This window comes from Mirounga angustirostris, unplaced genomic scaffold, assembly GCF_029215605.1.
Source record: "Mirounga angustirostris isolate CCGP_5_RB_7025 unplaced genomic scaffold, mMirAng1.0.hap1 SCAF_10, whole genome shotgun sequence".
NCBI classification, from domain to species: domain Eukaryota; kingdom Metazoa; phylum Chordata; class Mammalia; order Carnivora; family Phocidae; genus Mirounga; species Mirounga angustirostris.
Genome location: NW_026991718.1, coordinates 80,836,196 through 80,858,577, shown reverse-complemented (window position 1 = coordinate 80,858,577; position 22,382 = coordinate 80,836,196). Strand labels below are relative to the sequence as shown.

The 22,382-nt window shown below is 40.6% G+C and overlaps 1 protein-coding gene across 1 annotated transcript in view; it reads right to left on the bottom strand.

Annotated features, from left to right (window-relative positions):
* Nucleotides 1-2,476: 2,476 nt before the first annotated feature.
* Nucleotides 2,477-22,382, bottom strand: part of SLC9A4 (solute carrier family 9 member A4) — a 66,986-nt gene continuing 47,080 nt past the window's right edge. Inside the window, exons 8-12 of the mRNA XM_045883789.1 lie at nucleotides 21,946-22,107; nucleotides 16,567-16,663; nucleotides 11,614-11,745; nucleotides 10,303-10,390; nucleotides 2,477-2,832 (exon numbers count right to left, since the gene is read on the bottom strand). Of these exons, the coding sequence (XP_045739745.1) occupies nucleotides 2,477-2,832; nucleotides 10,303-10,390; nucleotides 11,614-11,745; nucleotides 16,567-16,663; nucleotides 21,946-22,107 (835 nt within the window). The remainder of the gene's footprint in view (nucleotides 2,833-10,302; nucleotides 10,391-11,613; nucleotides 11,746-16,566; nucleotides 16,664-21,945; nucleotides 22,108-22,382) is intronic.

Below are 22,382 nucleotides of genomic sequence, written 5' to 3'. Positions count from 1 at the left end.
AGGTTTGAGAAAGTAAAAAAACAAAACAGAACAAACAACTTACAGAGGGAAAATAAGATTCTGTGGGTTGTGTGTTTGCTTTTTCGAGGTTGAAGATAGAAGGGCAAATTCTGCTTCTGGTGGAGAAGGTGTGAGGCTCAGTGGACCAGTAGCCGGGCCTAGGAGAACACCCTCATGGGATTCCAACCCCCCCGAGCTGTGTAGGGAAAAGAAGCAGAACTGTCTCAACACTCAAGAGGGAACTTTCTCTGCTGCACTGCTTGGTGCCTGTTGGAAAAACTCATGATATGAAACCCAAACCCAAGAGCACTCTTGGTGTACCAATCACACCCTCAACCAATCCCCAGAGTGGGCTGTCGCCAGTGGAATGAAAATCAGATCAAACTGCATTTGGAAACAATCCTGGATGACTGAGTAAAGAGGCATTTCCACCATGAGCTTGCCAAGTCTACCAGAGCTACTAGGACCACGAGGGCCCTCAACTTTCCAGGAAAGAACTCCAGGGCCACTTTCCTGTCCCAGGCAGCCAGGGTCAGACGGTGTCTAGATGAATAAATGGCCTCCAGGCCAACGACTCCATTATGGTTTCTACCAATTAAAAAGGGAGAGTTCCCATCTATTCACTAAATCCCACCATCCCTCTCTCAAAGGGAAAACAGAAGAATTAGATAAATTCCACTAATTCTTAGACTTTGCTGGCAACTCTGGGAAGGGGACTTCACAGTTTGGATTTCTGTTATGTGGAGAATCCAGCAAGGAACTCAGCATTCTCTACCTCTCAAGAATCGGCTTTGCATATGGCTTTGAAAAGGTGATTTCTGATGCCTCTACTCTCTGTATCTTCATCTACAGTTTGAAGATAATGACTCACTGACTCCCTGGCATAAAGTTTTTTCTGTTGCTTTGACTGCTTGTTTGTTTAGACAATAATAAAGAGGGAAAAAAAACCCAAAACTCAGAGATGCCAGGTTTTATATATACTTCTATCTCTTTGGGCTGACTACTATTATTTGGTAGTATATAATTTAAAATATTTAGACAACCTAGAAGCAGCCTTATATTTCATATTCAGAAGAAAAAAAAAAAAAGATCACTGTTGCCCCAACATTTATAAATAATCTACCACATACCCAGGGCACTGTAATAACTAAGACAAAAAAAATGGATAAAAGTAAAAAAAAATAGAGGAAAAGTAAAGCCAAGAGATAAAAAAAAAAAACAAAACAATTGATGAGTGGTTAAAATTTAAAATGAACAGACTATCCTCTCCGTCCTTCAGATCATGGCAGATACACACACAACATGTGTAAGTGTAATTCCCAGATAAGTTCTGTAACACACCCAGTGCATTGTGGGGGCACCCAGGAGGAAGCAGATCACTTCATTGCTTCTGAGTAAGGGGATCAAGGCAAGTCTAGGGAGCTGGGTGCATCAGAAAGCATCCTTCAAAGATGTACAGGATTAAATCAGTTGGGGATGGTTAGAGATGTCAAAAATAGCAATGATAAAGGATAATATGGTTGTTTATTATAGATCAGACATTTGGCACAATAAATAGCACTGAATAAATATGTGTTCATCTACAGGTGGCCAGAAGAGTGAGAAAAGGAAGAGAGAGCAAGGAGGGAGGAAAGATAAAGTCATCTAGCAAAGTTGGTGAGCTAGGGTGTGAGGTTCAATGTCAAGTCTGGGGGTGATGAGGATGGAAAATTAAATTGGGAAATAGTTTCCAACCCTAGGGCACAGTATCACAGCCTACAACTGCACATCTAATAAATACCTGTTGTTCGTGTCATTGCTATGAAAGTCTGTTTATGTCCATTTTGTTTTTAAAATAAATATTCCAATTATAAAATAGACTACAAGACCATTGTTCACAGATTAATTCTCTAGTACATATCACATCCATTTATTCTTGCTACTGATTAAATATAGTCATGTTATGGCAAATTTTACCTTTCCCCAAAAGTATAATTATCGCATAGTACATATCAAAATGAAAATTGGATGCGTTCTCTCAGGAGAGAGGACAGCCAGCTTGTGAAAGCAGCAACTCACCACGAGACCTTGGGCAAGGCGTCCTTATTTGTAAACACAGAGGATTGGGCCAGATGATTTCCCAGGCCCTTCCCAGTTCTAACTTGATTATAAGCTGCACAAGCAGATAGTCAAGGTGAATCACCGACCAATCATGCTTGTATCTCAATAAATTTCATGGATCACACACTCTTAGGAATTTTAGTAATAATTCCTGCAATGATTAACATTAATCACTCACAGGGAATTCATCTACAGAGTACACCAACCAAGAATGTAGCAGAGCCTGCAAATTTGTTCCAAGTTGTTCTCCAAAAAAAAATCTCCCTTCCTCTAATAGATGCATGTCTAATAGCTTCTGAGAAATAGACTCCTTCTTCCACAACAATAAGAAAATGGACTCTTGAAATACAAGGAGACAATCGTGTGGATGATGAAACTATTTTCTTTGGAGCAAAGGACTGTGGGACCTGTGGTGTTGCCTGCTGGGTCTGTGCTCCGCTGACCATCGGGACCCACTTGCTGAGGCCTCCTCCTCACTCTCCTCTCCAGATTCAAACTCCTCATCTACTGCGTGGAATAGTGGTTTGGGCCGTAGTGCCTCCCTTCTGCCTGCGCCAACGTGCTCTTCTTGGTTTGTGTTTCTTGGATACCCGAAGTGGCATGGCTTCCGTCCTCTGGGTAAGCTCTTCATTGGGATTATCTCTTGTGTCAGCTGTCTTTGTTGAAGTGTCCCTGTTCGAGGGTGTGCTTTGAACATGATGGACGGGAGTTCTGAATCACTGCTGTCATTACCTAGGGAAATATGACAAGAGGAGGAAAGAACACGACTTAACGATCAGAGAGGAGACTCCATATCTGGATGGCAAGAACTCAGTGTGAAAGATCATCCTTCTTGAGGTTCCAGATCTTACATTTGCCTGTCTGACTTTCTCTGCCCCAAGGAGGGCAGAGAATAGAAGTATATGTGCTGTGTTAGAAATGCACCGAAACCTGTGTATCAGGCTAGACTCCTTCAAGTAGGTAAGGGAGTGTTTTTTACAAAATCAGAAGAGCTGGCCACAGGCATTAGGCCATAAGGCACAAAGATGTTTTGTGTTGTCGAAGACCAAAGCTTAACTGAGGGTTCCATGGTAACTGTGATAGGAACATGGGAAATTTGGATTTTGGTTGTTGTTCTTTGTTTTTGTTTGTTTGTTTTTAGATTTTATTTATTTATTTGAGAGAGAGAGAGCACGAGTGGTGGTGGGGGGGAGGGCAGACAGAGAGGGACAAGCAGACTCCCTGCTGAGCAGGAAGCCGGATCCAGGACCCCGGGATCATGACCTGAGCAGAAGGCAGACACTTAACTGACTGAGCCACGCAGGCACCCCGGTTGGTTTGCTTTTTAATCAGTGGTTACCAGAAAGCATTAAATCTGAGTTTCATCCCTTGGGCCTTGAAAGAGCCAATCTTGGAGAAACAGGGGTGGCTACAGCAGAGAGCCATGTGTGGCAAAACCACTGTGACTAGATGTCCTCCCTCCAAAGCAGGTAAGAGGAGAACAGATTTCTGCTGGCATGTAACAGTCATGATAGCGATGGGATGTCCATGTATGGAGAACTCACTCTGCACCTGTCACTGTGCTACCTATTTTACATCTATTATGCCATTTAAACCTTACGACAAGCCTTGGAGATGAGTAAAGTTAACATCTCCATTTCATAGGTAAAGAGGCTGAGGTTTCAAGAGGTTAAGTGACTTTCAGTATCACAGTGAAGATGGGACTGCAGTTTAGCAGAGTCTGTCCAGCTGCATATCTGCTCTCTGCCAGACTATGCCTGGCTCCCTGATACGTGCCATGTGCAGGTCAGGAGGCTACGCCAAGAGCAGAGGGAAGCCATTGGGTATCTACGTAACATCCCTTCTCAGATGACCTTCCAAAGACCTCATCCATGCCTAGGACATTGCCTTTTCCCAACTTCACTGAGCACATATCTTCAAATGAGTAGTTTTCACAAATCTCACCTATTCTCATTTCCTCAAGTTTTAACCTTATGAATTTATTTTCCCTAAGACAAGTATATGATCTCGCTGATATGAGGAATTTGAGAAGCAAGACAGAGGATCATAGGGGAAGGGAGGGAAAAATGAAACAAGACAAAACCAGAGAGGGAGACAAACCATAAGAGACTTTTAATCTCGGGAAACAAACTGAGGGTTGCTGGAGTGGAGGGGGGTGGGAGGGATGGGGTGGCTGGGTGATGGACACTGGGGAGGGTATGTGCTATGGTGAGCACTGTGAATTGTGTAAGACTGATGAATCACACACCTGTACCCCTGAAACAAATAATACATTATATGTTAAAAAAAATAAAATAAATTTATTTTCCCTTTAAATATTCTCCTGGGAATTTAAGTATTTTAAGAACTTTATATTTAAATCTAAAAGCAGGATTCTTTCTCCCACTCTTTATTCCCTCTTAAAAAACCAAACACAAAACTAAATAAAAACCCCACAGCTGGAACTGATATGCACACTGGTATGCAGAAGGCAAAATGTGTTTAGTCATCAGAAAAATTTTAAATAACCTATTTAATAATGTTTTTCTAAATGTAGTTGAATTTTCCTCAGAAGGTAGCCTGGAAGTTGTGGGGAGTGAGGGACAGGAATCAACTGCTTTGAATTAAAAAAAAAAAAAATTAGTTCAGATTATTTGTCCATTTTTTCTCTACTTCCCTTTAATTTGTGCTCCATGATCTGGCCTGGAACAAGAGTTCCCCTTGATCCTTTGGTGCTTGGAATATTACCTAAGGAAACAATGGCCTGGTTGCTTCTGCCCCAAAGAGCAGTCCTTTGGCCCATACCCTCCCACCCCCTCCTAGTTTCCAACCCCTCCTTCTGAGCATATGCTCTGCATCAGCACACAGATTAAAACTGATGTTTCCTGACCACCTCTGCTTATTGAAAAATAGGTTCCAAACACTAGGAAGAGGCTTGAGCATGCAACTTGCAAGATTCCATGCAACTTAAATCAGTAGATGTGTCCAAAAGGGGAGGAAGAAGCCAGTGGAAAGCGGAAGAGGAAGGAGGAAGAGCGGGGGCTGGGCTCTGTCCCAATTGCACAATGTCCTGCAGGTCAGCACCCAGGCAGGCAGTTCCAGGGAGAGATCAATGGAGACCTTGCAGCAAAATCTGAACATCTATTCTTCTCTCTTCCACTTTAACTTCTGGACTTAGGCACCCAGGGGCAGGGTGAAGGAGAAACAGGAAGTGCTTCTGCACAGGGCCAGGCAGAGCCTGATACCCAGGGGGTGACACTGGACTACCCAGTACAATATACACTGTTTAGAGACCTAGACCGTGGGTGCAACCCTCCCTCCTCCCTTTCCTCATGGTTTTATTTTAATTCTGATAAAATTTACCATTTTAACCTTTTTTTTTTCATTGTCACCATTTTATTGCATAGTTCCGTGGCATTAAGTACATTCACATCTTTGTGTGTCCATCTCCAGACCTCTTTCATCTTCCCCAATCCACATGGATTGTCAGCCGCCTCAGAGCAGAGGAGGTCGGTGTCTAGGAAGGAGCTCTCTACTTATAACACCAAGTGAGCCTTGGCTCCATGCAAAAGAGCCTTGGAAGAGAATGTGGAGCCCCACACACATCTAGAGTAAGGGATGTGCCAACACTGGAGAGCAAGGGGGCAGTGAGAAAGGAAAATGCTCTCCAAGTCACAGCCTGGTTAGCCAGAGACTGCCTGCTCGATGCCGTCTCTCCCCCCATCTTCTCCCCTAGAGGCCCCTGGCCACTCCTTCACTTGGCCTGGTGCGGAAAGACTTCAGGTTTGGAGAGAATGTGGATTCAAATAATTGTGTCCAGAGACTCAATGAGAATGATCTCAGTCTAACCCTGATTATTATAATGCTTTAAAATTTATTAAGGATAACCAGTAAATTAAGTCCCACTCCGAAAGGATATATGCACCCCTATGTTCACTGCAACATTATTTACAATAGCCAAACTATGGAAGCAGCCCAAGTGTCCATCGATTGATGAACGGATAAAGAAGGTGTGGTGTATATATATACAAAGGTATATTATTTAGCCATCAAAAAGAATGAAATCTTGCTATTTGCAATGACATGGATGGAGCCAGAGAATATTACACTAAGTGAAATAAGTCCGTCAGAGAAAAACAAATACTATATGGTTTCACTCATATGAGGAATTTAAAAAACAAAACAAACAAGCAAAGGGAAAAAAGAGAGAGAGGCAAACCAAGAAAGAGACTCTTAACTACAGAGAACAAACTGATGGTTACCAGAAGGGAGTGGGTAGAGGGAGGGGTGAAATAAGTGAAGGGGATTAAGAGTGCACTTATCTTTGTTTTTAAAGATTTTATTTATTTATTGAGAGAGAAAGATAGTGAGAGAGAGAACAAGCAGGGGGAGAGGAAGAAGCAGGCTCCCCACTGAGCAAGGAGCCTGATGCTGGACTCGATCCCTGGACCCTGGGATCAGACCTGAGCCAAAGTCAGACGATTAACTGACTGAGCCACCCAGGCACCCAAGAGTACACTTACGTAACTTGATGAGCACTGAGTAAGGTATAGAATTGTTGAATCACTATATCATACACTTGAAACTAATATAACACTGTATCTTAACTATACTGGAATTAAAATAAAAAACTTAATAACAATTCAAAAAATAGTCCCACTTCATTACTTTCCCTTCTCAGATTTCTAGGTTAACCACCATTTTTGCTCATCTAATAAAATTTTGAACTAGTTGTGTACATTTGAAAGAAAAAAATGTTCATTGGGCCAAGATTTCATTCCATGCCTAGACTGAAGTGTTGTCTTTCGTTCCAAGAACACCTCTATCTACCCACATCAAGTCTTCTTTGATGTTCCTCTAGTACTAATTATAATGGGTAATATTTCCTGTTCATTTACTTGATTCCAGACACTATTCTAAGAGTTTTGTATGCATTGCCTGGCTTCACCTCGGGGCAACACTGTTGTATGTGGGAGGTACCAATATTCTCTTTACAGAGAGAAAATGACAGCATGGAGAAGTCAGCTTTTATGTTTTCTTCATATAAGTCCTAAATATATTGTCCTAGGATTTTATTATTTTATTTTATTATTTTATTTATTTTTTAAAGATTTTATTTACTTATTTGACAGAGACAGACATAGCGAGAGAGGGAACACAAGCAGGGGGAGTGGGAGAGGGAGAAGCAGGCTTCCCGCCGAGCAGAGAGCCCAATGTGGGGCTCGATCCCAAGACCCTGGGATCATGACCTGAGCCGAAGGCAGACGCTTAACCAACTGAGCCACCCAGGCGCCCCAGGATTTTATTATTTTAATGGAAAATACGAGTGAGATGCCTTTTAGGGCATCTATTCGAAGAATAGGATCCTTTGACCTATTCGTCTCGTGAATGTTGTAAACACATTTCCAAATGTTAAACAACCCCCACTTCTGGAATAAATCCCACTTGGTAAGGTGTAGTATTTCTTTAATGTTCTACTGTATTTTGTTAATAATGCTTTATTTAAGATTTGCACATTTGTGGGCACCCGAGTGGCTCAGTCGTTAAGCGCCTGCCTTCGGCTCAGGTCGTGATCCCAGGGTCCTGGGATCGAGTCCCACATGGGGCTCCCTGCTCTGCGGGAAGCCTGCTTCTCCCTCTCCCACTCCCCCTGCTTGTGTTCCTGCTCTCGCTATGTCTCTCTCTGTCAAATAAATAAATAAAATCTTAAAAAAAAAAAAGATTTGCACATTTGTGCTCAAGTAAGATTGTTACGTGGTGATCCCCTGTTACAGGAGCATGCGATGTTGTATGTCCATCATAAGAAATGACCGTGAGAATTTCATGTTTTCTATTCATTCAAACAATGTAAATAGCAGCAAATTACTTGTACCAGGAAGATTTTTAGAAATTAATTTATTATACACCCTACAATGGCACTCTTTTGTTTTGTTTGTTTGCTTTTGTTTGTGGATTAGCTCTTTTATAACATAAAATGACACTGCTTTCAAGAGAGTGCTCTGGGAATAAATGGTTAGATCAATGAAACAGAACTGAGAGCCGAGAACTCTCTCAGGGTAAATGACTTTAGCACAGCAAAGATAGCATCTTATCCTGGAGGAAAAGATGGGGTTGGGACAGGTGCACAGCCATTGGAAAACAATCTGAAGCGTGGCTCTGTCTTAATCTACACAAAGATAAATCTCAAAGGGTTGAAATTTAAATGGAATCATTAAACTAGTAAAGTTTAAAAACATTGGGTAAATGGTTTTCTAATTTTTCTGTGGAAGATGGAGCAGATTTGATTAATCAGAATAAAAATTTCTGAATGGCGAGTATATCTAAAAACTAAAAGATAAATGTGAAACTGGAAGAGAAACCATTGGCAACAAACATGAGACAATGGATGCTATCCTTGTCATACAGTGTTCTTCCAATTCATTTTAAGAAAACAAACAACGGAATAGAAAAAAATGGCCAAAGGCAGAAACAGAAACTTCCCAAGAAGAAATACAGTTGCTTCTAAAAAATATGAAAAGACGTTCAACCTTACTAAAAATCAGACTCAGATGAAAATTAATATGGTATGTAAATTTTATCCTATCACATCAGAGGTCACTCAAAAGTCTGAGTGATGGTAAAGTGTTTGGCAATGGGGGCGCCTGGGTGGCTCAGTCGTTAAATGCCTGCCTTCAGCTCAGGTCATGATCCCAGGGTCCTGGGATCGAGCCCCACATCGGGCTCCCTGCTCCGCGGGAAGCCTGCTTCTCCCTCTCCCACTCCCCCTGCTTGTGTACCCTCTCTCCCTGTGTCTCTCTCTGTTAAATAAATAAATAAAATCTTAAAAAAAAAAAAAGAAGTGTTTGGCAATGACCTTTCTCACAGACTGTGGGTGTGAGGGTAAATTTAAATATGTGTAGTTTTTGACCCCCAAATTTTGCTTCCATGAAAATGTACTAAGGGAATAATTGATTATTTGTGCAAAAAACAATCACAAGTGATCTGAGGTGCTTATTATATATCATTGCTCATATTACATATAAAGGCAAAATACCTTAATATTTGTTAATAAGGATTTAGTTAACTAAACTAGGATTATTTTATATAATTGACTATTATTTACTCATAAAAATGATTATTTAGTTTATATCAATTGAATGGAAATATGTCCACAGTACATGGTTGAGAGAACTAGGCAATTTATTAAAATTCCAAAACAATGATGATACAATGATTTTGTGGATAACATGATGCTGTTTGTTTCTTTCTTTCTTTCTCTCCTTCTTCTGTCAGGTACAGATAGGGTAGGGATCAGGATGGTGCAGAGAGAATTATAGAAGAATGCTTACCAAAATGTTCTATAGTGATTATTTCCTGGTGTTGGGGTTTCAAGTGCTTTTAACTTTCTTATTTTATGCTTTTTTCTACTGATTGATTTTGGTTTTATATCAAGCATGTTTTTAAATCAGAAGAAAATAAAGTTCCATTTTGAAGAATAATTATATTCACTCTTCAAAGATATAATTCTAAAATCCTATAGGTTTAGCTTATTTGAATTTCCAATGTGTTTTTAAGTCTTAAAAATTTGGAAAAATTAAAATAGATAATATGGCATATTATATATTACATATCACCTTTGCTAATAGAAAATCATTTTATATATACATTTTAAAAATAATAACGGCTTTTATTAGAATAGGCAGTTTTAATAATTCTAAGAATTCTACTTAAGAATTCGATATTAAGAGGGAAACAGTTAATCAGTAAATTTGATGAAATTATTTTAGTAAAATTTACCAATTTGGGAGAATCCTGCTAATTTTTAAATATTTCAGACATTCAATTGGAGTCAAAATTTTCAAATATTTTTAAAAAGTACCCATTTTACATCAGCAAATTATCCCCCCTGGGCTATATCCAGCCTGTTGTCTCTTTTTGTATGGCTTGTGAGCTAAGAATAGTTGCCACCTTTTTAAGGGGCTGAAAAAAAAAATCAAAAGAAGAATATTTTATGACAGGTAAAAATGACATGGAATTCAAATTTCAGTGTCCATAAATCAAGCGCTGATTTAGATTAATAAAAAAGTTGTTTACTCTTTTTCTTTTTTTTTTTTGTTTACTCTTTTTCTTGTCATGTAAGTACCTACATAATATTCTTGATTTTGCCTCTTGGCCCACGAGCTCCAAAATATTTGCCATCTGACCCTTTACAAGAAAAGAAGAACAGCCAGGCAGGCAGGTTACCTGTGAAATCAGCAACCCTCGGATCTCTTCTTGCAGGCTGAGGATGGCCATAGGGAAAGGAGAGGTAGCGGATATTTTTGGTACCGGCCTGTGGATAGCAAACAGAAAGGAAAAGCAGAGGTGAGTCTGCGATTCAGAGCCTCCCATGGGACACAGTGGGAGATACAGGCCCACACTGGCTCCCTTGTACTCCTGTGACTGGTTTAGAGACAGCAGAATGCTTCAGCCTTCAATATGTGTTTCCTTTCCCTGTCATGATAAAACAGACCATTATGAACCCCTCACTTGACTTTATTTTGGAAGCCATTTGTTTTTTCGTAAGAAAAACAGAATTATGGATTATTGGGATATATTGTTTTAGGAAAAAATAAAGAGTATTTAGTCCATGGTCAGGAGATCTGTATTCTATTCATTGGAATAATTATGATTAAGTGGGATAAGCCAATTAGACTTTTTGTGCCAGAGTTTCACTGTCTGGAGAAAGGAGATAAAATGCCTGTGTTACATTGTTCACAGAAAGAGTCTGAGGATAAACTAAAACACTGGAAAGCACTTGTATGCTTTGCAAACACAATATGAGTGCTATGTCACGATATCGTTAGTAAGTTTACAGGTACCTCTTAATGTTGGCCCGTCAGATGTGTGCTTAAGGTAAGCATTCCTACAAGATCACAGGTTGAACACTTAGTTTGATTTTATTTTGAAAATGATAAATTGTGAAACTAAAATGTTTGAACAAGGTCACTTAACCCTCTGCTCAGGCTGTTAGTTGCTGTTATTACTGTCCTCCTCATTAGCATTACATTTTAGCCACTGAGACTAGGGTAGAAATTAGAATCTACTCTAGACGTAACCTTCGTCCAGAAGTTCCAGTGAGATTGGTACAATATGGCCTCAAATAGAATAGTTCAGATGCACGGTGGGTAATATGAAGATGAGACCCCAGAGTCTGGGCAAAACAGATCCTTCCCTAGATCTTCCTGGGAGAGAAGGAAGCTTCTAGAGCCCAGCGCCCCAGTCCATGGAGGCTCCCCTGGAGTGGTCAGTACCTGGCCACCATGGCACCTGGTCTAGACTCACAGCCCAGGGAGTGTGTTCCCATCGCTGACTGGATCCTGGAGGCGCATCCTAACCATGGACCCTAAGGCTCCAGACCCAGAGGGAAGTTTTCTCGTGTCCTGCACCCTCTTGCTTTGGTTTACTCTGGCAACAAGGTGCTGGTTTTGTGTAACTACCACTGGCAGTCACCCGAGGAGGCCCTGTGCAAGGGACTGTTCCAGCTCCCGGGTGCATCTACAGACCCCACCATACCGGCTTTCCCCACGGCAGGCTGTGGCCTTTCCTCATGCTCTCCCTTAAGGTATTCTGGCGGCGGATCAGAATCTCTTTAGCCTGCTTCTCGCTTGTTTGGGGTTTGAGGTTGTATTTGTTGTAGGACAGGGTCTGCGGAAAGAATAGAATGTCAAATACGTAAGGATATCACCATACAACCATGGCTTTGGGGGCCATGGAAATATCACATACTAAGACTACTAGAGAAAAGACACCGGAGAGGCCACCTAAGCATTTGCCTCAATTACAAAGGAGCAAGCGGTGGCCCCTGAGAAGAAAGACCTATGACCAAGGCCACCCTACCAGGACAGAGCTGGGGTTTGGAGCCTGTGCCTTCTGGCTTGCCCCGCCCTGCTGTCCCCCTGCATTGTCTCTTTCGTATCCTTGCAGTGGTCCTGCCCTGAGATACCCATGGACTTTGGCTGCCCCATACCCACACGCTTTCCCGGGTCATGTTTTTTATGCTTGGAGAGTGGTTACTGAAAGTTTGGGTCTAATGGGTCAGGAAAATGTCAAAACTACTTTGGGAATTTCATTAAGGTTGCTATTTTTACATTTTGCCAGTTAAAGCTACATTCAAAAAAATCAACCGGTTACTATCACCGTTATCAGTTCAAAAAGGAAGAGGGGTTTTTTTTGTTTTTTTTTTTTAACCAAAATGTGGGAAGTGCATAATTGCTGATTAAAGAGCTGTCCTTCAAACTGAATCAATTATCTTTATAAAAAATTTTCTTCCTTATTCTTACCAGGTCAGTGATAACCTGTCTTGAACCAAAGACAAAGGGTGGTCCTCAAATGTTCATAAAGTGCTTAATTGGAAACTCCTTTCTCCCTGCTTTTCCCTGTGCAGCAGTGAATATACTGGTCCCACTGGATACCAGATTCAGGACTGGTTAATGGATATTGTATTAAGGATTTCAAATTCAAAACAAAATAGCAAATACTCTATGTGTCAGGTGCCATGGTAGGTGCAGGAGTTTTAAAAAATGGATAAATTTGAAGAATGGTCTTCAAAAGGCTCATGGCCTATTTGGGTCATCAAACAAGCATATACTGTTATGTGCTTAGGAAGTGATAAGATATTGGGGTCTGCAGGGACTTGTAGAGTTTAGGCAAAGGGCACTGATCCAGTCTTGGGTGGGAAAGGTGCATTGCCCTGGGCTGAGTCTTGAAAGATGAGTAGATGTTCCCTTCATGAAGAGGGAACACATGAGATAAGACACAGTTCTGGAAAAATGTGATGGGAGATAGGAGGACCTACTGGAGCAGACCTGGACATTTGTTTACCACAGAAGAATTTAGTACTTTATTCAAAGTATGGTAAGAAATGAGACACGGGCGGGAGTGGGGGAAAATCCTAGGGACAACCTGCCAAGAGAAGAGACTCCATCCTCCAGATCAAGGGTCCCTTAAGTGGGGTGCACACGCTTTAAGAGATGCCACAAGATGATCTCCAGTGTAAGGAAAAAATACTAATACCTATGTTTCTATTCGTTTTTATAAAAAATAAAAAAGAAATTAAGCTTTCTTTGTACTTAATATGGAGATTTATAACAGACCCTTGCTTGGTCGATATAGAAGATGGTCCAGTTCCCCACCAGAACAGAAGAGGGTGTTTGTAACAAGGAGGCGTTGACAACAGTGTCCTCACGGGATCACTGGTTTTAGTTTATTGCTTGTGTTTTAGCATATATACAGCCAGTTAAGTAGACTTGTGGCTTTCACTATCTGTTAGCTAACTAGTCCTCACAAAACAGACAATTGTCTAAAAGAAGTTCCATAAAGAAGGTACAGGTTGGAGGCCAAGGGAACAATGAGGAATTTGCAAAGCCAACTTTCACCGTCTCCTGATAGGAGATCTTTACCAGCCATTCTTTTTTTTTTTTTTTAAAGATTTATTTATTTGAGAGAGAGAGAATGAGAGAGCACATGAGAGGGGGGAGGGTCAGAGAGAGAAGCAGATTCCCTGCCAAGCAGGGAGTCCGATTCGGGACTCGATCCAGGGACTCCAGGATCATGACCTGAGCCGAAGGCAGTCGCTTAACCAACTGAGCCACCCAGGCGCCCCCAGCCACTCTTGAAAAATTAACCAATTTGATAAAAAAAACTCTGGCAAAAAATTAAATTTTTGAAATATGTTTGAAATAGGGATTCTTATCCACCATCACTAATGATGGACCTCAACTTCAATGCACTGTATACATGGAGATGATATTAAAGACTGACATGTGACACTGTCACAGAAAACATTTTTAAATTAAGTATTAGACTACCAAGACAAACTTTTACAATTTTTCATCAACATTAAATTCATGCAAAAGTGACGTCAGTGTGCATGTATGTTTATATACACACATGTATGTATGTGTGCATGTACATATATATACACGTATGTGTATATGTTGCTGGTAGGAATTTCCTATACCTTGACTTGAGGGCTGTACTTTAAAGAACATTTGGACATTTTTTGTTCTATTTCACCTCATATCACATCACCCATGTAATTATCCTTGCCTATCTGCAGGGAGCAGAGTAGGTCCTATGCATATGTATATGCAATTTTCTTCCTTCTGTTTCTTTCAGTCCAGTCCTTTGATGAAGGAACTGGTGATTGCTGAAAGACTGTATTTGCCCCTAGAACTTGAGCTCTATGGGACAAAGCTCTAGATGTGCATTAAAAATCTGCTGAAGAGAACTGAAATTGAATAAACTGTTTTACTCCTTTGAATTCTGCGTGTGACCTGATCATTTGGGCCTCCCCAGGGGGCTGCCCATCAATAATCTCTGACTTATCCTTAGAGTCTGAGCGGAGGTCAGTTTCTTCCCTTGTACAATTAAAGAGAGTGTTTCTCCATCTCCATCCCCAGGGTGTTGCAAAGAGCTTCTGCATCCCAGAGGGCTGTCCCACTGGGAACCTCTGGAGGCTAGTTCTTCAACTTGCCCAGCAATGACAATCTGATACTGGACATGCTGATGGGAATGGCTTCAAACAGGAGTGGCCAGAGCCCTCCCAGGAGCAACAGATCGGGCAGGACCAGCTCAGTTTTAGATCAACTATGAATCAGGATCCCCCAGTCAAACCCGGCACTCATCTCACCCTTGCCCTGAAATGACTCCTGACTCTTCTGAGATGAGACTGTGAGAAATGCCCCAGCCATCAGCCCCACACCGTGTGAGGTCCAGTGACTATCACCCAGGCTAGAGACCACAGATGTCACCTTTTGTGACAATCCTCAAAACTATAGATCACTCACTAGAACCAAGGAGACAGTCGTCCTGCATTGCATCTCTAGAGCAGTTTTTCTTTCAAGAGGGCAAGAGGACCACGGGGCAAAGGGGAGTCACATGACCCATGTAAAAGGTGGGATGAGAAAGGAGACAGGAAGGCAAGGACTGGTGAGGCTCACTCCGTCAAGTAACAAAAAGTGTAGGTAAAAGCCATCTTAGGGGCTTGAAAACTCCCTTCTGCTTATTATTTATGTTCTCCCCATGTGACCTTCCATGACCCATCTGCTTATTTGGGGGCAGTAAGAAAGGTAGATGTTATATAGCTTAGAAGGGAGAAATCTGGAGGACAGATGGAATAGACGCCCTTATGAAAGATGAAATGTGGCCATCTGGGAACCTGAATGGAAGGGAAGAAAGAGAGAATGGGTAGTTAACCTCATTTTAGACTGAGTTGGAATCCCAGGATCTTCATCTCCACTTCTGGACATTTCCTTAAATCCAACCTTTGTCCACATGGGGGAAAAGGCTGATTTTCAGGCTGCCTTTGAGCTCTGGCCCCCAAGAAGCAAGCCGACATTCTTCAAACCAGGAAGCTTTTAACAATTTATCTAACTATTTATCAGAATGTGATAGTCTTACTGAAACAGTTTCACTTGGAATGATTTGAAAGCTCTTGAATTTACTCTAAGCTTGCTATGATTGATGCTGACCTATATTCCTTCAGCAGGTGCAGAGCCTTTTGCTGACACATACCCCTTAATCACTGACCTTTCCAAAACAGGAAGCCAGAGAACATTCACTTTAACTGGATCGCGTAAGGCTGGAGTCATGGAAAGAGCACTGGGTAGGCAGTTGGAAGACCTGGGTTCTTAACTTGGATTTTTTTGTGTGACTTTCAACAGGTCAGATAAATAACTCTCGTAACCTCAGCAATCTTCTACTTGAAAGCAAGTAGACCTGATGGATTTTTGGGCCCCATCAAGACCGTGATCTATAACACAGTCACAAAAACCAAGGCCCTCACAATGAATTTACTTAGAGCCATATCATACTCAAGCATTGGCATGTTCAACTGAATCCTCAAACTGAAAAAAGAAAACTCCTATTTAGATTGCACAAGCTTAAATGTCATTTGACTACATCAAAATTTCAGGACTCACCACCGCCCCAGGAAGGTTCTTACTACTCACTTTCCACCAGTTCCCAAGTGGTAGTATAGACTCCATACCTTTTTCCAAAATTAAAAAATAATATGCCTAATACGTCTCCTCTAATATAGCCTTTCAGCATTTCAATAACCATCTCAACTTTCTAAGCTCTATTACAGTCAATCAGATTGAGCCTATTATTGGTGTCCTGGTGCCATCTTTTTCTGTGGTGCGGTGAATGAGCTCCACCACTTGTTCATCTTTGGAGGGAGAGGGAGACCTATTGGTTCTGAAAGTACCTGGCTGCAGGGCTAGGGCAGCCTGACCCCTAGGGCCAGCAATTGGATCTGCATTCCTTTTTACACTGCCTGTGCCAATTTTTTTTTTTTTTTTTTTAGCAGAAAGGTAACAATTAACTTTTTGTTCTCCAAATCAAGCAGAAATAAATGGTTTAGCCAGAAAGCTACTTTAGAGGAGATAATGTGAACAAGAACGGATTCCTGAATGACTGGTTCCAAGACCAGGCAATGGGACAAGTCAGATGGCTTATACACACCCTTTGTCGAACTTGGTACATGTTGTGTGTCAGAATGTTCCTCATGGACTCCACGTCTTCCAGGGAAAGTCTTTTGGTTCTGTGTATCCTCTGGGCCCTGGAAACATCATTGGAGGGAAGCCAAGCATTATTCTTACATCCTGGCAAGAGTGCCACAAAAGTATCAATATACATGTGGGAGTTCTAAGTTCCAGAACACATGTTTTAACATAATTTTTTCTACTGTTTTAGTAAGTTCCTGTGAAATGTCAGTACATGTGTCTTGACTTCACATTTTGAAAATATGGTTTCCTTGCCTATAGCTTTTATGTGGGAATTATTCTAACTCATTTTTAAAAAGGGGTTTAAGGTGGTTACAAACCAGTTATTTTTTCCCCCATACTTGTTATGAGCAGACACGTTGGTAAAATACAATACAAATCAATTGCTAGAAAATAAATTTTTAAAAAGATACTATAAAGTTAGAACCAAACGTTTTACTGTTAGATTAAATGGAAATAAGATTACTAAGCAAGACTGACTCGTGGTTAGGTCTGCACTCATCCCACTGCGACAGGTGACAAACAGCTCATGGACAACACCATTTGCACACCACATTTTGAATAGCACTGATCTAAGGGAGTATTAAAATTCTGTGAGTACCTTTACCTTGGAATTGCCCCTTTAGGGATTTTATCGTTGGTTAAAGAAAAATGGTAAGAAACTAGAATCATATTTTATGAGGACATTTAGACTATTTCTATTCTGAAAGCCAACCCAGCTCTGAGACACTGGGCACTCTGTGAGATTCTAGAAGCAATTGACTGCTCCCTGCCTCCACATGACCAGCTCCCCAAGGCTTCCTTCACCATGAGCCCTCCCCCTCCTCCCCCACCCGCTGTGCCCCCAAATGGGTTTAAAAATCAAGTCATGTCCAGGTTATCAGTCAATGCACCATTGTCTTCTGAGGATTTCGAAGTCATGACATTGCTATGTGCAGAATTCTCATGTGACAAATATATTTGATTTCAATCATTTCAATCTAGTGGCAGGAATTTCTAGAAAAGGTTTCATTGTATGAATAATATATGTTCACTGTAGGAAGTAAGAACAAAAAAGAGAGAACTAAAGAAAATTAAATGCATCTTTCAATACTCTCACCTCCTTTAATATCTTGGTATAAAACCTTACAGAGTGTTGATTTCTTCTTTCCTTGCTGGAGCTCTTCTCAAGGCATAAAGGCACAAAGATGCTCCTATCTGCTTGCAAAGGTCTTAGGATAATTGATCACAGACATCAGTAGCTATTGGTTTCAACACAGGCCACTTTTTAAGTATTTTTCCCAAACATTAGTAGCAACGTAGCCATACATAGCAAGGACATTTTGTGAGTACTTTTTGTACATTTGTAAGTACAATTGTTAAAATATTTTTAAGGACTTGGATACGGGGGATCACAGTATGCCAGAATTCATTTAGCAATCCTACCTGTAGACTGACTAATGCCCTTTCTACAAAATCCTTGAAATCAGAGTTTCCATATCTCAGAGCTGCAAATGTCAACACTATTGATATTCAGTTACCACCCCTGGTGATCTAAACATTATTATCAGGGCTTTTCAACCTCACTATTTAAAAGTCCTTGAAATAAAATTTATTCTGATTGAGATACACCTACACATTCCCACAATCTGAACACATTCCTTTATTATGGTGGAAGCAATCTCTTGCTGAGCAGAAACAACAGCTAATTAAAAAGTTGCATTTCCTATGTTCATAATGATATTCATAACCAAATAGGAAAAAACCCTAAGATAATGGTAAAGTTAAACTCAAGATAGCAGTAGGTCTAACTTGGCACTCTTCCCAGTTTGTAACTGGCCACTTTGGGAAAGACTAGACTTAATTAATGTCCATTCAGGCTGTTGGCTGGATGTGTAATACAGGGATCCCAAAGGCACTATCTCGCACTGATCCACATTGAGAAGCGACAGCTATGAAATTATACAAGAGGAATTGTTAATTTAGGCAAGGTGATACCTGGAGTTTTCTACATGCCACTTCATTAGCAAAATCATCCCTGAAATGATCATATTGTGAGCACAGGAAAGATACAATCCTTAGAAAAACTGAATGTTAATAATCTCTAGGTAAAAAAAATAAAATTGTAAGCTGAGAGACGCTTGTCGCTGGAACATCCATTCAATATCCATAAAGGAAATTTCTGTCACCTCAAATAAAAGCTCTGTGGTAATTTCATGACTATGAAAATCAAACTGGGAAAATCTGAATCCAAATGTATTTAAATAAAAGTTCACATTTCTCTTAACTTTTTTTAATCAGATGCTATAATAATGTAAAAAGATGCTTCAGTTCTAAACACAATATAAATATGAAATCTAGTAGTAGATGTTCTATTCATGCCATGATATGAATTCCTAAAAGATCAAATATTATACCCTGGTTTGTTTGAAAGAACCCATTCTCTTGTGATAGCTTTACACACAAAATCCATGAGAAATGTATGCTAAGGCAAATGAAGAATGCGCCCACTGATTAACCAATGGGACCCAACTGCTCTTCTCTGTGTGTGGGTTCGTTGTGTCTTTTTAGAGAGGTCACCAAGATGACCAATATCTAGGATGAGTGAAGAGTGGCGCAGGAGAGGGCCTGGCTCCGCACGACACAATGTTCCATTGTGGAAGTGAAAATGGCACCAGAATCTTCATTCCAGAATCTTCGGTGTAAGAATGCATAAATGTAAGCCTCTACCTGCCAATGTGTGATCAATTAAAAAATTCTTAAACTACAATAATTTGCTTTTTTTTTTTTTATGACATGTTAAAATTATTTGGGAGCTTTTAAGGATGACGCTTTGAAGTTATATAGTGGTAGTCTGTTAAGCCTCTAACTACATACTTCAATATCTCTTTAATAGTAACCAAATATTTTTTAAGGGTTTGACACTTTTAATCATTGGAGCCTTTATCGTATGGTATTTCTAAAAGCTTACTACTCACTGGTAAAACGAGGTGCCTCTTATTTAAAATAATAATCCAAGTACACACTCTATCTATTCCCTAGGGTTGTTTTGAGGGTCAAATAACATAATGCCTACAAAAATAAGGGCATTCCATAGAATCGCCATCTGCACTGTGCTATCGGCAACTTCTGGTGGTAGTGTTCGCCTGAACTTCACAGAGTTTGGAAAGCTAACCCTCTTGTAGAACAATTGCTTAAACTTCTAAAGAAAAAAATATATGTGCATTTTGTTGTTATCATCTCATACAGAATAATAAAAAGCGAGCTGAGTACACACTTCTTTTTCCTATTATTGTATAAAGGTTTGTTTTGAAGAAATTAGCTGCTTTGATCTTGGGAGAGGAATTCCTTTTTGCTTGATGTCGTACAGATTTCTGATGAGATCAAATGAATGCAATCTAAGTACTGTTAAACTTGTATTAAATATCAGGTAAAAGAATCTCCTCTCCTAGCCCAGTTAACTAACTGGTTTGGGCTGTTAGAGGAAAAAAAGAGTTACTAACCTCGAAGGCTCTCTTACTAATCTTGAATCAATGTCTAAAAACTAATGAACTCAACAGAAAGGCTCCCTCCAAATAAAGCTGGCTTGAAAACTGCCTTGAGGTTAGAGACTGGGGCCGCTGCTTACGACCAATGCAAGGTAATACGGAGATTGCAAATATGTTTTAGCACATGACAGACTGATTCTCATCTGAGATAAGCCCCCCTACATTCTTAGACCCAGAGCTCACAGAACTAGTAAGCAAATGGATTCAGGAAGTTCCTGATGGTCTAAAGTGCCTGAACCTATCCAGCCCTCCTGCAGGGCATTAACTCCCATGCACCCAGTGAGCAGGTCAAATGCCTGGGGACCAGAGGGGCACTTCTTATACTCTCCTAGCTCCCTAGACTTTACGATCGTATGTTTGAGAGAAATTTTTTTATTAATGCCATGACCGTGCTAGGGTATGAGCTCCATGAGGCCAGGGACTGTGTCTGTTTGACGTCCCTGGCACATAATAAGTGCCCACGGAACAGGGTTGGGCCCAAGATGATGCCAAAAAAGCTCAGTCAAGTTAAGTAGGATGCAAATGCAATATTTTAGAAAACAAAGGTCAGTGCAAAAAAGACAACAATCCACGATGAATAGAATATCCACGTTTTAAATAAAGACAGGATCGATAATACTGATTTTTTCTTCTGCCTTAGGCTCTAATATGGCTCCGCATGGCATTACCAATAAATATTTGTTAGCACATTGCCATTTTCGCATCAGAAGTTTCCTTAAAGCAAGCCATACGATGGGCAGTACCGAAACAAACAAGCAAACCACAGAAACAGTCTCACTGACAAATAAGGTAGAAAGTCTCTGTTTACACTGAGATGCCCTCAGGGACCCTACTTGAGATTTTTCTCAGGCCTCGGAAGAAAGGAAAGGGTGTTTCTGATTCATTAGCAAGTAAGGGATGCGAGATAACACTCAGGTATTAGTGACAATTTTATTGCTATCTGTTCTTAGCTCTTATCTCAACCTGCTTTTCAAACTGAAGACACAATTGAAGCTCATGATCAATGTCTACCTACAGAAGATGACAGGATGGAGGTGTTCCTTACCCTAAATATGTGTTGAGTAATTTTCTCAATTCATAAATTGCTTCTTTTTTTTTTTAGATATTTTTTAATTTGTCAGAGAGAGAGAGAGAGTGTGCACAAGAAGGGGGGAGGGTCAGAGGCAGAGGGAGAAGCAGGCTCCCCGCCGAGCAATGAGCCAGATGCGGAACTTGATCCCAGGACCCTGGGATCACGACCTGAGCTGAAGGCAGACACTTAACTGATTGAGCCACCCAGGGGTCCCTCATAAACTGCTTCATGAAAGAAACCTGGACATCCTTGGTGGGGGGGTAACTAGCCCACCAACCACGACACGTGTTACCACCACTCAACCCCTAATCCCAGCTAGCATCACAAGATGCTGACCGGGTCTCTCCTCCTCATAGAAGAGAGGAAGAGAAATAAATGCCTTACTGGAGAAATGCATATTATTATTAGTGTACGATTAGCAAAATCAAATGAACCGGGGTTGAAGGGTAGAAATTAATCAAAAAGAGAAAGTCTTGTAAACTATGCCATCATTCTATAAATTCACTTTCCCTTCCTTCCCAAGGAAAGGTGTCATACAACTATAGCATGCAACTTTTGCTAGATAATGTTCAGAAACGAGGTGAGCGTGGGCCAAAATACAAATGGCCAAGACTTAGGTCATCCTTTTCTCATGATTCCTCCTTCAAATTTCTGCCATTATCTCTAAATGAAACGATGAGTTAGTGCCCCTAGGAATTCTGACACGGAAAGTCCAGATCAAAGAGCATATGGGACTTACTGGTGGGGTACAGAAAAGGCTGTGGAACTGAGGATCCCAGTTTCTACCATCTCAATAGCTTGTTTCATTTCCAGCTTCTTGTACAAGGAGACAATGCTGGATTTGGGCCGGTTCTTTCGGATTAGGATTTTCCGTAAATATCTGTGATCAAACTTCTTAAACCTAAAAACGAAAACCAGCATTTTGGACATCTTTAATCTCTGTACGTGTTATGGAAGTATGTATTTTTCTTAAAACAAACTACTACCTCACTTTGTTCTGAACACCAGGATGGTGCTGAGAATTCAGTCTTGGAACACATTTAAAAAAAAATCATAGGACTTACATATATATTTTAATAAAGAAAGAATAGCCTACTGGCCTGAATACATTGAAAATCAACTAGACAAAAGGGGGGGCCAAGCTGCAATCAGGGCAGAAAGTACGCATAAGTGGGG